Source organism: Penaeus japonicus, unplaced genomic scaffold, assembly GCF_977035675.1.
Source record: "Penaeus japonicus unplaced genomic scaffold, GWHDUDI00000001_assembly GWHDUDI00000019, whole genome shotgun sequence".
Classification (NCBI taxonomy): Eukaryota; Metazoa; Arthropoda; class Malacostraca; order Decapoda; family Penaeidae; genus Penaeus; species Penaeus japonicus.
The window spans coordinates 5,749,179-5,764,178 of record NW_028234421.1 but is presented as its reverse complement, the minus strand read 5'-3'; the positions used below and the strand labels follow the sequence as shown (position 1 = coordinate 5,764,178).

Below are 15,000 nucleotides of genomic sequence, written 5' to 3'. Positions count from 1 at the left end.
AAACCCATCCTGAAGACTGGTTAAGCGAACCTATCCCGTTTGCAATGGGTTAAGCATATCTTTAGATTACATTGTTTTTATAGCACTTTCTGTACAAAATTCATGAGAAAGTGAGCGTAATATCAACCTAATAGCAATCTAATGGTTCTTAAATTATTCTCAGTGACAAAGCAGAGGTCAGCGAGTACTTATCTTCACGGCTGTCATTCAAGGTCACTCACGGATCGTGTCAAATTTATTTCTTTCTTTGAGTTCATTTATGAAACAATGCCATAATTATTTTAAAAGGGACGAAAACCCGAAACTTTATTATATTTTCGTGAAAAAGCGTACGTTTTAGACTTAGTATTGTAGAGCATAAAGCCTTTTTGAGGAAGGAAGCATATATATGTGTGAAGGGATGTACTTTTTTATGAAAAGATATAAAATTCCGAAAGATTATTTGATATTGGTAGGTAGAGATTTCGTTTAATGTGACTTTTTAATGATTTTTTTTTCTATATCATAGTTAAGTGTACTAAGCAGCACAATCGTATTTTCAATAAAGTTAATGTATGATTATATATGAATGTTTTTAACTTGTAAATTTTATGAAATAAGATCAAATAGACATTACTAATATCCAAAGTTAAAAGACAAAAAAATATTATTTCGTAAATTGCCAAATGTGAAAATATAACCATAACAGAAGTACTTTCTTCATATTAGAAATTAAGCACGCACTTAATTCACTGAATTTTTATATGATAAATTGCTGATAAAGTTTCATTGTCAAAAAAGATGCATTTATTCAGTGTTCGTAAATATAGGTTCACGAAAAAGAAACACAATGCGTATAACTCTAAAGTTTACTAAGCTTTTACATATAAAATGGAAAGCAATATCACTGAAAATGCAACTGAAACTAATACACAATCACATTGGAATGTTGAAACGTAATAATATCAAGTCACTACATTCTATTTATCAGTGCTGAGAAAAAATGTAGTCATAAATCTTTACAAAACCTCAAAATACATTTTATCATCATAAAAAATGATACATCAGATATGTTTCTTTTCATTAAGATACACGAAATATATATCTTGCTACAAAGCGAAAATACCATCATTAGATATACCAACACGGACATGTCAGTTCACTCAGTGTTGGAACAATGATTAGTTTATGTACATCAGTTTTTGCCTATTTAATGGAATGCATGGGTTGGGTTAACAAACACTGCAAGTTTCTATAACACCTGTATTACAAAATTTGTTTTTAACGTAACTCTGTGATATACTTTTTGGTGATGTAACATATTTATTTCCCCAAACTCTTAAAGAAAAATGGCTTCTTTTAATCTAGAAATACCTGTTGTATCCTAAAAGTATTTGAACAGAAGGAGATTAAAAAAAAAATACTTGTTGCATATCCTTTGAATATATAAAGATTCAAGTCATTATTGAGAACTTTAAGATTGTGCACACTTATCTGTGTTAATCGCGTATAATCATCTAAGGGTAAAATTTCTGAATATTTGTTTTACAAAAATTTTATCTAATGAACTATAAGATATGGGAAACTATGAAAGAACTATATAAAATTTCAATATAAAAATGAAATGCCAAAATATCAATATAAAAATGAAATATCAATATAAAAATGAAATGCCAAAATATCAATATAAAAATGAAATGCCAAAATATCAATATAAAAATGAAATATCAATATAAAAATGAAATGCCAAAATATCAATATAAAAATGAAATGCCAAAATATCAATATAAAAATGAAATGCCAAAATATCAATATAAAAATGAAATGCCAAAATATCAATATAAAAATGAAATGCCAAAATATCAATATAAAAATGAAATGCCAAAATATCAATATAAAAATGAAATATCAAAATAAAATTTAATTAATACTGATTTCTATACTGCCATGTTAACCAAAATTTTATAAAAAGTACTCAAGGACCAGCGCCAAGGTATGGTGAGACCAAGATCAGCTTTAGTTGTTCACGGACCGCAGATCGTGGGCAGAACATTCAAAATAACACCTGCTCTCATGTACAGCTGTACCGTTCCCATGCATACCATAACGGTATGTTCAAACCCTTTCTTTATGTTATCCTGTCTAAGGTACACAATCTTATCATACTTGTTGAAAATGGACTTGACCCTTCCTCCATCATAACTGGCTGTTACTTTCACCTCAGCCACTCAGCATGGAGAAGCCAGGGATTGGTGTCAGGCAGGAAGGTACACAGAAGATTCTGCTGTTGTCATGAACGTCCGACGTTTGCGGGTACTTGTATTTGTGCCATCTGGCAAAGCGTATGACTCCATGATCATGTTAGCTAATGACCCTCTTTAAGGATAGCACGGTGGCTTCAGCAAAAATTTCCCTACACACCCTGATTAGCCAGTGCTTGCTGTCAAGTTCAAGAAAGCAACACAAGCTAGCAATCAATCGAGAACACATGAAAGAAGAGTGCCAACGAGCAGGAAGAAGCATCAGCTGATAAACAAGGATTTGAAAACACTAGTAGAAACATTGGACAAAGGAACCTTAATTGGTCTGCAATTGCAGGTTAATGTAGCGAAGGTGAGGACCACCCGTGTCGATTTGCAAGTAATGAGTATTTCTAACGTCCTTCTCACTAGTAAATTTCGATAAGGTACTTTCACTCGACCATTCAAGATGATTGCAATATGCCAGTTGGTGCGCATTAGGCACTTCCTTTTTCGATGTTAGTCTGGTCATTCTAAGATGACTTGAGTTTGCCATTCTGTCTTAGTTGTCGAGATATCGTCCTGCGCTCTCTGGTTTTTTAAGCCCTCTGGGTGATCGCCTAATGGTTAGCACCGGTCCTGGCGTACTTACATAACTACTTAGAATAATAAAATAAAATATAAACATCACATATAAAACAAAATAATAACATAAAATTAACATTTTACCAGCAGTATATATCAAAGCTTCATCATTTCAGAAATCACATCCACAGGAAATAGCCGAGCATCAGCAAGGGGAGAAGGAGAGACGGAGCCACGTTGGTCGAGCTGTTGCAGAGAATGGAGTTGCAGAAACACACGTGCTCTGAGGCCAGTCCGTTGAAGTTGGCGGCTTGACAGACGTTCGGATACACTTTGTCTGCGCAGCCCTTCTTGGCGTCGCCGAAACCCACTGTTAGAATGAAACATTATTACAACTTCTAATAAGAAAGATATTTTTTTTATTATTATTTATTATTATTATTATTATTATTGTTATTATTATTATTATTATCATTATATTTTTATTCTTCTTATTATTATTATAATTATTATTTCATTTCTATTATTATTATTATTTTATTTTTATTATTGTTATTTTTTCTTTCTTTCTTTCTTTATGGAAGTGTAATCATATCTATGAAAGATTTCAATATGTATTTGTTTGACCTAACTAACAGCAAAAATACCAAACATGACTTCAGAACCCAAATTCTTTAAACCGGGTGACGAAATAACTCTTATCCCGATGACCTGGTTTCATCTTTATTTATCTCAAGAGTAATACGGGATGAAATGCACACAATAAACTTACAGACTTTGGCTCCAATGGAGAAACAAGAGCCAGAGAAACAGGGTACAACCGACCACTTATCTCCTGGGTTGTGGTCGTAGCAGAACCATCCAGAAGCTGAAACGGAAAATTTAATGAATAAGAATATGTGCTTGATTAATATTCTTAATAGGTACTTCATTAATATTCTTAAGAATAAGGGATTCATTAATATTCTTGAGAATAGGTGCTTCATTAATGATCTTGAGAATAGGTGCTTCATTAATATTCTTAATATTATTAAGAATAGGTGCTTCATTAAAATTCTTAACGCAAGTAAAATGTAAATAAAGAATAAATAAAGTTGACAGACGATATAAGGATTAATTACATCATTATTACATACCGGAAGAATCATCAAAAAGGAAACGGGTATTTAAGAGTTAATTACCAACATTCGCAGTCTCTAGTGCACCTGTTTCCTATTGTAATTAAATTTTCTTTCAACTACAACTAAGTTATGTTTCATGTACAAGTTCATGTTACATGTTATCTATCATAACCGTATGGTGTAGAGGGCGCAAAGACGAATGAGAAAGAGGAAGAGGAAAGATGATGGAGGGGACGAATGAGGAAGAGGAAGAGGAAAGATGGAGGGGACGAATGAGGAAGAGGAAAGATGATTGATAGAACGAATGAGGAAGAAGAAAGATGATGGAGAGGACGAAAGAGGAAGAGGAAAGATTATTAAGAGGACGAATGAGAAAGAGGAAAGATGATTAAGAGGATGAATGAGAAAGAAGAAGAGGAAAGATGGAGGGGAGGAATGAGGAAGAGGAAAGATGATTGAGAGAACGAATGAGGAAGAAAGATGATGGAGAGGACGAATGAGGAAGAGGAAAGGTGATTGAGATAACGAATGAGAAAGAGGAAGAGGAAAGAGGATGGAGACGACGAATGAGAAAGAAGAAGAGGAAAGATGGAGGGGACGAATGAGGAAGAGGAAAGATGATTGATAGAACGAATGAGGAAGAAGAAAGATGATGGAGAGGACGAAAGAGGAAGAGGAAAGATGATGGAGAGGACGAATGAGAAAGAGGAAGAGGAAAGGTGATGGAGAGGACGAATGAGGAAGAGGAAGAGGAAAGATGATTGAGAGGACGAATGAGGAAGAAAGATGATGGAGAGGACGAATGACGAAGAGGAAAGATGATTGAGAGAAAGAGGAAGAGGAAAGATGATGGAGAGGACGAATGAGAAAGAGGAAGAGGAAAGATGATGGAGAGGACGAATGAGAAAGACGAAGTAGAAAGATGATGGAGAGGACGAATGAGAAAGAGGAAGAGGAAAGGTGATTGAGAGGACGAATGAGGAAGAGGAAGAAGAAATATTATTCAAAAGACGAATGAGGAAACGAAAGAGGAAAGATAATTGAGAAGACGAATGAGAAAGAGAAAGAGGAAAGATGACTCAGAAACAACAGGGAGTGATTAAGAAAGAGAAAAAAAAGGCAGACGAGAAAGTGCGAGGAAAGAATAAGATTCTGAAGAGGAAAACGAAACTGGAAAGAATAAAAAGGTGATTGAAAGAAAGTGAAAATTAGAGTAAGAGAAAATGATAATTGAAAAGGGAGTAAGAGAACATAAGAATAAAAAGAGGAAGACAAAAGAGGAATGGAAAACGAAAAATTATTAAGAGTAAATGGGAAGATGACTGAAAAGGGAGAAGGATAATGAGAAACAGACACAAATGAGAAAATAAAAATGCAAAAAAAAGTCAGTCAAATTAAACTAAAGCGAATGAGAACTAAGGATAGGCGAATAACAAAAAATGAAAAAGAACAGAGGAATAAGAAGCGAAAAAAAAAGTTAGAACAGACGAATAAAAAATAATAATAAAGAGGAGGAAAGATGATGAAAAACAAAATAAAAAGAAAGACAAAAAAAAGTAAGAAGGGCAGACGGGAAAAAGGAAAACTAGAAAAAATAGAAAAAAAAAGAAAAGAAAAAAAATAGAAAGAAAAAAGAATTAAAGGAAAAAATAAAAGAAAAAAGAATTAAAGGAAAGAGGGAAAAGAAAAATAAAGAAAAATAGAAAAAAAGAATTAAAGGAAAAAAGAAAAGAAAAAAGAATTAAAGGAAAGAGGAAAAAGAAAAAAAAAGAAAAATAGAAAAATAGAAAAGAAAATAGTAAAAAAAAGGATTACTGTAGTACACTTACCCTGATTGGTCAGAATCAGCATCACGAGGAGACCAAAGATTCTGAAGGTGGCCCTGCGGATGGGAGTTTTGTTTACTTTTCGAGCTATTATTGGAATGGGTTTATTTCTCTAATTTCAGATTTGTTTTCTTTTTTTACCATATAGGGAATCATTTATCTAGTTTATGTGGGATTTTTATTAGTTATGTACTTAGATTTAGGATTTTTTTTTATTCTTTTATTCTTTTTTTATTTATTTATTTATTTATTTTTACTTGTATACCTTTGATAATTTTCGGAATATAAAAAACTATACTTATTTTGGATATTTTTTTCTTATTTAGCTAATTTGATAACTTTTTGCTAACCGACTTATCCATGTACTTGGCCAGTTATTTTGAGAATGTTACATTATTTATTATTGTTGTGAACGAAGAACTTTGGCTTCTTTCATCAATACTATAAACTGATTTTTTGCAATATTTGAAATGAGTTGATTAACATTGATATAAACAGAGTACCGCGTCTAGAACCGATGCATCTTGCAGTAGGAATGTTAAGAATACTGATCATTAGGGTTCTTATAAGGGCGGACTGAAGACCCAAAGCTGAAGCGTTTCAATTTTAAATGGTTGATCCTGTGAATGATTAACCCTGGCAAATTTATTTGTAAAATAGTCGTACATCTAGGCTACGAGCTTGACCTTGTTTCCTTGCTTCATTAGGTTAATCACAAAGCTTTAAGTTAAGGTAAAGGTGAGTCGTTTTTTTTTTTTTTTTTTTTTTTTTTTTTTTTTTAGGGGGGGGGGGGGGGGTAAACCCATCCAGATTTCCAGGAGATCCCTCCATTTTCTTAACTGTTTTGCCCAGACAGGTATTGAGGGACATGGGACGGTACCTATCCCGCCATGGTTACCTATCCACCTATACCAGATTTGAAGTGCAACACCATCGCTAGCAATACTATTTTTCATATATGACAATATGCTGGCGCTAAGATCCCAAAGAATAATGCGGTGGCGAATTGGTGGTGGTGGTGGTAGTAGTGGTTGGGGTGATGGTGGTGGTGCTGATAGTGGTAGGAGGGTGGTGATAGTGGTAGGAGGGTGGTGATAGTGGTAGGAGGGTGGTGGTATCTTTATCATCATCAATTCTAAACCAATTTCACCACAATTATTGCAGTAACATTAATAAAAACAATGGTAGGGATAGTGACGCCAATTTTCTCGAGTGTGGTATTACGTCATCATATTTCGCTTCTTTGTGGTATCTAGAAGAAGTTCGATCAAACCTTAATATTGTGGAATTGATAATCATATCGGGTAGTGGTCGGTGAGGGAATGCAGGGGGGACTAAAATTTCATGTATGGTATTGGTTATGTAACAGGCGATGGAGGTTAATATTGTGGTTTTGGTGGTGGTTGTGGTAGGGGTGGCGGTGGTGATAGGGATGGTGGTGGTGGTAGGGATGGTGGTGGTGGTAGGGATGGTGGTGGTGGTAGGGATGGTGGTGGTGGTAGGAATGGTGGTGGTGGTAGGGATGGCGGTGGTGGTAGGGATGGTGGTGGTAGGGATGGCGGTGGTGGTAGGGATGGTGGTGGTGGTTGTAGGGGGTGATGGTGGTAGGGAGTGGTGGTTGTAGGGGGTGGTGGTGGTTATGGTGGTGGTAGGGGGTGATGGTGGTAGCGGTGGTTGTAAGGGTGGTGGCGGTGGTTGTAAGGGTGGTGGTAGTGGTTGTAGGGGTGGTGATAGTGGTGGTAAGGGTGATGGTAGTGGTAGGGATGGTGATGGTGGTAGGTGTGGTGGTGGTGATGATTGTAGGTGGTGATGATGGTAGGTGTGGTGATGGTAGGGATGGTGATGGTGGTAGGTGTGGTGGTGGTGATGATTGTAGGTGGTGATGATGGTAGGTGATGGTGATGATGGTAGGTGTGGTGATGGTAGGTGTGGTGATGGTGGTAGGTGTGATGATGGTAGGTGTGGTGATGATGGTAGGTGTGGTGGTGGTGATGATGGTAGGTGTGGTGATGGTGGTGATGATGGTAGGTGTGGTGATGGTGGTGATGATGGTAGGTGTGGTGGTGGTGATGATGGTAGGTGGTGATGATGGTAGGTGTGGTGATGGTAGGTGTGGTGATGGTGATGATGGTAGGTGTGGTGATGGTGATGATGGTAGGTGTGATGGTGATGATGGTAGGTGTGGTGATGGTGATGATGGTAGGTGTGATGGTGATGATGGTAGGTGTGATGGTGATGATGGTAGGTGTGGTGATGGTGATGATGGTAGGTGTGGTGATGGTAGGTGTGATGGTGATGATGGTGATGGTAGGTGTGGTGATGATGGTAGGTGTGGTGATGGTGGTGATGGTAGGTGTGGTGATGGTGATGATGGTAGGTGTGGTGATGGTGGTGATGGTAGGTGTGGTGATGGTGATGATGGTAGGTGTGGTGATTAGTTGATGATGGTAGTGATGGTGTTTATGATGAGTGGTTGTGGTAACGGGGAAGGCTTCGTGATGAAAAATGTGATGGTGGTTGTGAAGAGGACGGAGACGTATACAGACGGTGATAATCGTGACTAAAGGGGTAAAAACAACAACAAAGGTAACAGCAGCAATAACAACAATGATATTATAGAAGCAACAACCATAACAAAAAACATAAACAACATATACAACAAACTCATCACAAATGCACGTGTTCCTCATCATAACAATTACCATCAATAACAACAATCATGACGTCACAAGCTTCGTCTTGTAAATGTAAGTGAACGACCGCCCCGCCCCCCCACCCAGGCATACCCCGCCCCCTCCACCCAACACACGTACGTTCAAATCCTGTTGAGTCTGGCCAGTATAATACAAGTATAATTCAAGCTCACGCGCTCTCGCTCTCGGGAGGGAGGGATGGGTGGGTGGGTGGGGGGGAAGGGGGGAATCTGAGTGCGAGAATGTATACGTCATGAGGGAGATGGGGAGATAGGGGGAGGGGGGAGAGGAAGGGGGTAGGGAGAGGGGGGAGAGGGGGAGAAAGGGAGAGAGGAAGGGGATAGAGAGGGAGGGGGGAGGGGGGAGGGGGGAGGAGAGAGGGGGAGGGGAGAGGAGAGGAGAGGAGAGGAGAGGAGAGGAGAGGAGGGAGGAGAGAGGAGAGAGGAGAGAGGAGAGAGGAGAGAGGAGAGGAGAGGGAGAGACAGGGAGAGGAAGAGGGAGAGAGAGGAGAGGAGAAAGAGAGAGAGGGAGAGGAGAGAGGAGAGAAGGGAGAGGAGAGGAGGAGGAGAGGGAGAAGGGAGAGGAGAGAAGGGGGAGAGAGGAAGAAAAAGAGGAGAGGAGAGGAGAGAAAGGGAGGTAGGGGGATTTAGAAGAGAGAAAGGGAGGGAGGGGGAGGGGGGTGGGGGGAAGATCCTGTTTGACGGGCAGTGAGCTTCGCCTATTTGGGACTGCCGACAGAGGGTTTCCGAAGTCTGACAACCTCGCTGCCTTGGCTCGCGGTTATCTTTGGCGAACGCGTCGCGGACCCTCCTTACACGCCGCGCCGCGTGCGTTGGGCCGCGGCGCCTCCGCCCACTCTATCAGCCTCCTCCTACCGCCCCTCTAATCATCGATCATCATCCTACGACCGCTCTCTCAGCATCGATCATCCTACCCACTCTAGTGCATTATCCAACATCTTTATCGGCCTAATATCATCATCATCATGCGCTGACCGCCCGTGCTATCATCATATCCAGCAGCCTGCTATCATCATCATCATCCTACACCCTCTATCATCATCATCCTACACCCTCCATCATCATCATCATCGCTTCCCCGTCTAATCATCACATCATCGCTACCGGCCTCTATCGATCATCATACAGGCCTACCCGCCTCGTATCATCCTCATCATCCTACCCCCTCTATCATCATCATCATCCTACACCCTCCATCATCATCATCATCCTACCCCCTCTATCATCATCATCATCCTACACCCTCCTAGCTTCACATCATCCTACGACCGTCCATCGATGCATCATCAACCCACCCCCTCTATCATCGATCATCATCCTACCCCCATCTGATCATGGCATCATCATGGCGCCTCCAGTACGCGAGTCATCATCCGTACACCCTCTATCATCATCAGGCATCATCATCTACACATCCATCATCAGGCATCGTTCATCCTACCCCCTCTATCATCATCATCATCCTACCCCCTCTATCATCATCATCATCCTACACCCTCTATCATCATCATCCTACCCCCTCTATCATCATCATCATCCTACCCCCTCTATCATCATCATCATCCTACCCCCTCTATCATGCAGGTCGAGGTCGATCGGGCGACCGCCCTCTATCATCATCATCATCCTACACCCTCCATCATCATCATCATCCCTCCATTACCATCATCATCCTACACCCTCTATCATTATCATCATCATCCTACACCCTCTATCATCATCATCATCCTACACCCTCCATCATCATCATCATCCTACCCCCTCTAGGCATCATGCATCGGCAGCCCCCTCTATCATCATCATCCTCCACCCTCTATCATCATCATCCTCCACCCTCTATCATCATCATCATCCTCCACCCTCTATCATCATCATCCTCCACCCTCTATCATCATCATCCTCCACCCTCTATCATCATCATCAGCGCTAGCGCACCTCTAGCATCATCATCCTACCCCCGTCATCAGCACGATCTACCCGCTCCTAGGCATCATCATCACCTACCCCTCTATCTTTCATCTTCAGGCGGGGGGGGGTCCTACCCCTCTATACATCATCATCCTACCCCCATCTATCATCATCATCCTACACCCTCTATCATCATCATCATCCTACCCCCTCTATCATCATCATCCTACCCCCTCTATCATCATCATCCTACCCCCTCTATCATCATCATCATCCTACCCCCTCTATCATCATCATCCTACCCCCTCTATCATCATCATCATCCTACCCCCTCTATCATCATCATCCTACCCCCTCTATCATCATCATCCTACCCCCTCTATCATCATCATCCTACCCCCTCTATCATCATCATCATCCTACCCCCTCTATCATCATCCCGACACCGCTCTATCATCATCATCATCCTACCGCACTCCTACGTTCTATCATGCATCAGACCCCCTCTATCTTCATCAGTCCTTACGCCCCTCTATCAATATCCACATCCTACACCCTCTATCATCATCATCATCCTACACCCTCTATCATCATCATCATCCTACACCCTCTATCATCATCATCATCCTACACCCTCTATCATCATCATCATCATCCTACACCCTCTATCATCATCATCATCATCCTACACCCTCTATCATCATCATCATCATCCTACACCCTCTATCATCATCATCCTACACCCTCTATCATCATCATCCTACACCCTCTATCATCATCATCATCATCCTACCCCCTCTATCATCATCATCATCATCCTACCCCTCTGAGCATCTGCATCATCATCCCTACACCTCTAATCATCATCGATGCTTCCCCTCTATCATCATCACCAACCCCTCGTATTCTCATCATGCCACCCCATGCTATCATCATCATCCATCCTAGCAGCCCTGGCTATCATCATCATCATCCTACACCCTCTATCATCATCATCATCCCTCCATTACCATCATCATCCTACACCCTCTATCATCATCATCATCATCATCCTACACCCTCCATCATCATCATCATCATCCTACCCCCTCTATCATCATCATCATCCTACACCCTCTATCATCATCATCCTACCCCCTCTATCATCATCATCCTACCCCCTCTATCATCATCATCATCATCCTACCCCCTCTATCATCATCATCATCATCCTACCCCCTCTATCATCATCATCATCATCCTACACCCTCTATCATCATCATCCTACCCCCTCTATCATCATCATCCTACCCCCTCTATCATCATCATCCTACCCCCTCTATCATCATCATCATCCTACACCCTCTATCATCATCATCATCCTACACCCTCTATCATCATCATCATCCTACCCCCTCTATCATCATCATCATCCTACCCCCTCTATCATCATCATCCTACCCCCTCTATCATCATCATCCTACCCACTCTATCATCATCATCATCCTACACCCTCTATCATCATCATCACCCTACCCCCTCTATCATCATCATCATCCTACACCCTCTATCATCATCATCATCACCCTACCCCCTCTATCATCATCATCATCCTACACCCTCTCTCATCATCATCATCATCCTACACCCTCTATCATCATCATCATCACCCTACCCCCTCTATCATCATCATCATCCTACACCCTCTATCATCATCATCATCATCATCCTACACCCTCTATCATCATCATCATCATCATCCTACACCCTCTATCATCATCATCATCATCCTACACCCTCTATCATCATCATCATCATCCTACACCCTCTATCATCATCATCATCATCATCCTACACCCTCTATCATCATCATCCTCATCATCATCCTACCCCCTCTATCATCATCATCATCATCCTACACCCTCCATCATCATCATCATCATCATTATCCCTCTATCATCATCATCATCATCATCCTACACCCTCCATCATCATCATCATCATCATTATCCCTCTAATATCATCATCATCATCCTCCACTCTCTCTCATCATCATCATCCTACACCCTCTATCATCATCATCATCCTACACCCTCCATCATCATCATCATCATCCTACACCCTCTCTCATCATCATCATCATCTGCTATCTCTCTGCCCTGTCTCCCACATCCAAACGCTAAGCAAAGCGGGATACGCGTATAGAACGAGCTAAGGATGTAAGAGGGAGAGGAAGAGGGGAGGAGGGAGAGGAGGGAGAGGAGGGGAGAGGAGGGGAGAGGGAGAGGGGGGAGGAGGAGGGAGAGGAGGGAGAGGAGGGGAGAGGAGGGGGGAGAGGAAGGGGAAGGAGGGGAGAGGAGGGGAGAGGAGAGGGGGAGAGGAGGGAGAGGGAGAGGGAGAGGAAGAGGGGGGAGGAGAGGGGGAGAGGAGGGGAGAGGTGGGGAGAGGGGGGAGAGGTGGGAGGAGAAGGAGAGGTGGGAGTAGAGGGAGAGGGAGAGGGGGAGGTGGGAGGAGAGGAGGGAGAGGGAGAGGGAGAGGGGGAGAGGGGGGAGGAGAGGGAGAGGGGGGGGGGGGAGAGGGAGAGGGAGGGGGTAGGATATGTAGAGGGCTAGGGGGACTGGCTGGGGGGGGGTGGGGTTTGTAGAGTTGTCAAAATGACGTGGGGTGACGGGTTGAGGTGAGGGGGGGTGGGGTATGGGATTGTGAAAGTGGCTGGTGGAATTGTTATGGTAGTTTGTGAGTATGTTACGGGCTTCTCTTCTCACGTCTCCTCTTGGGTGCGGGGAATCTGTGTTCCTTCGTCTCTCTTCTCTTTGCGCTCGTACTCTCACCTCGGTGCGACGGGATTTGCGCATGGGCGGGCGGGTCTCTGTTCGCTTTTCTTCTTTTCTTCGTGTTGCTGTTTGCCTTTCTCTTTCTCTTGTCTCTTTCTCGTTCTCTTTCCTCTTTCCATCTTTCTTCTTTCTCTTTTTCTTCTTTTTCTTTTTCTTTTTCTTTCTCTTTCTTCTTTCTCTTTCTCTGTCTCGTTCTCTTTCTCTCACCGTAACCTTTTCTACCTTTCCCCTTTTCTTTCCATCCCCTCTTGCCCTCTCTGCCCCTCCCCTCTCGCGCCTACCACCCCGAAATCCTTCTTCATCCCCCACTCATTAATACCACACACTCAAGAGGCCCGCCCCTAAATCAGAATCCGCCACACACACACCGCACCTACAACCGTTTTACTATTACATTTCTAATGCATACACAGAGCCGGCATGCGTATGCACTTGTCTGTCTGTTTGTTTTTTTCTATATATATATATATATATATATATATATATATATATATATATATATATATATATAATTTCGCTTCTACATTCCTTAATTTATATTCAAGTATAATTGCTTTTCTTGTTGTTTAATAATCAGTATCACTGCCCCCCCCCCCCTCCCTCCCTCCCTCCTACCACCAGTCTTTCTTTAGAAAATAACCATAAACATAAAGCAAAATATGACTGACTTTATAGATTTGGCTGTCTTATACCGTTTCAGTTATTAACTATCCACTATACAAAAAAAGTATAATTTACCTCATTTCAAAATTACGCCACGATTCGCCTTTCCAACTTGTGTCATAATTTTTTCGAAAATCTAATCCGCTCGTACTAACTAGCAATTGGCATCTCCCAAGCTCTTTTATATATATATATATATATATATATATATATATATATATATATATATATATATATATATATATATATATATATATAAAATCAAGTAACTTCAGAAAAATAACAACCTTGGCGTGTTTATAAGACGTGACTATCACATCAGGGAGTTGTTTAGTCTGCAGAGAATTCAATCAGCGAATCAGCAGGCCTTGTAAGCACCCGGATTGCAGACTCAACAATATGTGTGTTCTACTGTACGATGTTGCGACATACTCCTTTGCCACATGCATTAGGTAGCTAGTTACTTATGCTGTATGTTGGATGATTTATTTGTTTTTATATGCATTATTTGAGGTAAATAGTATGTTAATCGTTAATTAGTAATAGGGTTTCAACAACTGATTAGCTATTAATATCATTGACTAATAAACTAGCAGATTACTGATATATATAATAACTTGTTAGATTGTTACTTGGACTTCTGAAATAGCAAACTGCCAATTCAAATACAACTGTAATCATAAACGTTTGTAATCATAATCAATTATATAATCTCCCGTGCACACAGATAGACATACATACATATACACAGAAACAAGCACAAACACACAACATACACACAAAACACGAAAAACGTAAACAAAAAAACAACACAACACAACACAACACAACACAACACAACACAACACAACACAACACAAAGACAAAACCGCTTAAATACTTACATCTCCAAAAGCGTTTACCACAACGGCACTACAAACGAACAAGGCACAACGGTAATAAACACTAAAATAACGCAGAAAACCCAAGAAGTTTTCGTTCAAGACGTGCTTGCTTCTCCTTCCGCGGTCAGTCTGCAAATGCAAGGCAAGGCGAGAGAGAGGAGATAGCAACAGCTGAGAGCTCGGGTATGGATTGAACGTGTACCGAACGCGAAAGGTGTTCGAACGCTGCCAGTTAGCTTTACGTATTTGAATTATCTTCTGTCCTTTT

The 15,000-nt window shown here is 41.0% G+C and overlaps 1 protein-coding gene across 1 annotated transcript; it reads right to left on the bottom strand.

Annotated features, from left to right (window-relative positions):
• Window positions 1-1,664: 1,664 nt before the first annotated feature.
• LOC122264880 (uncharacterized) lies at window positions 1,665-14,980 on the bottom strand. The gene is made up of 4 exons (XM_086547283.1): window positions 14,733-14,980; window positions 5,755-5,807; window positions 3,577-3,672; window positions 1,665-3,174 (listed from the first exon to the last, which is right to left on the bottom strand). Coding segments are annotated over exons 1-4 (342 nt in total). The 5' UTR covers window positions 14,735-14,980; the 3' UTR covers window positions 1,665-2,983.
• Between the last annotated feature and the right edge of the window lie 20 nt (window positions 14,981-15,000).

What these genes read in the sequence shown, in the direction of transcription:
- LOC122264880 (XM_086547283.1), bottom strand. An exon ending in GCTGATTCTGACCAATCAGG is followed by an intron (nt 3,673 to 5,754) that starts GTAAGTGTACTA and finishes TTTCCGTTTCAG; the next exon opens with CTTCTGGATGGTTCTGCTAC. An exon ending in CTCCATTGGAGCCAAAGTCT is followed by an intron (nt 3,175 to 3,576) that starts GTAAGTTTATTG and finishes TCATTCTAACAG; the next exon opens with TGGGTTTCGGCGACGCCAAG.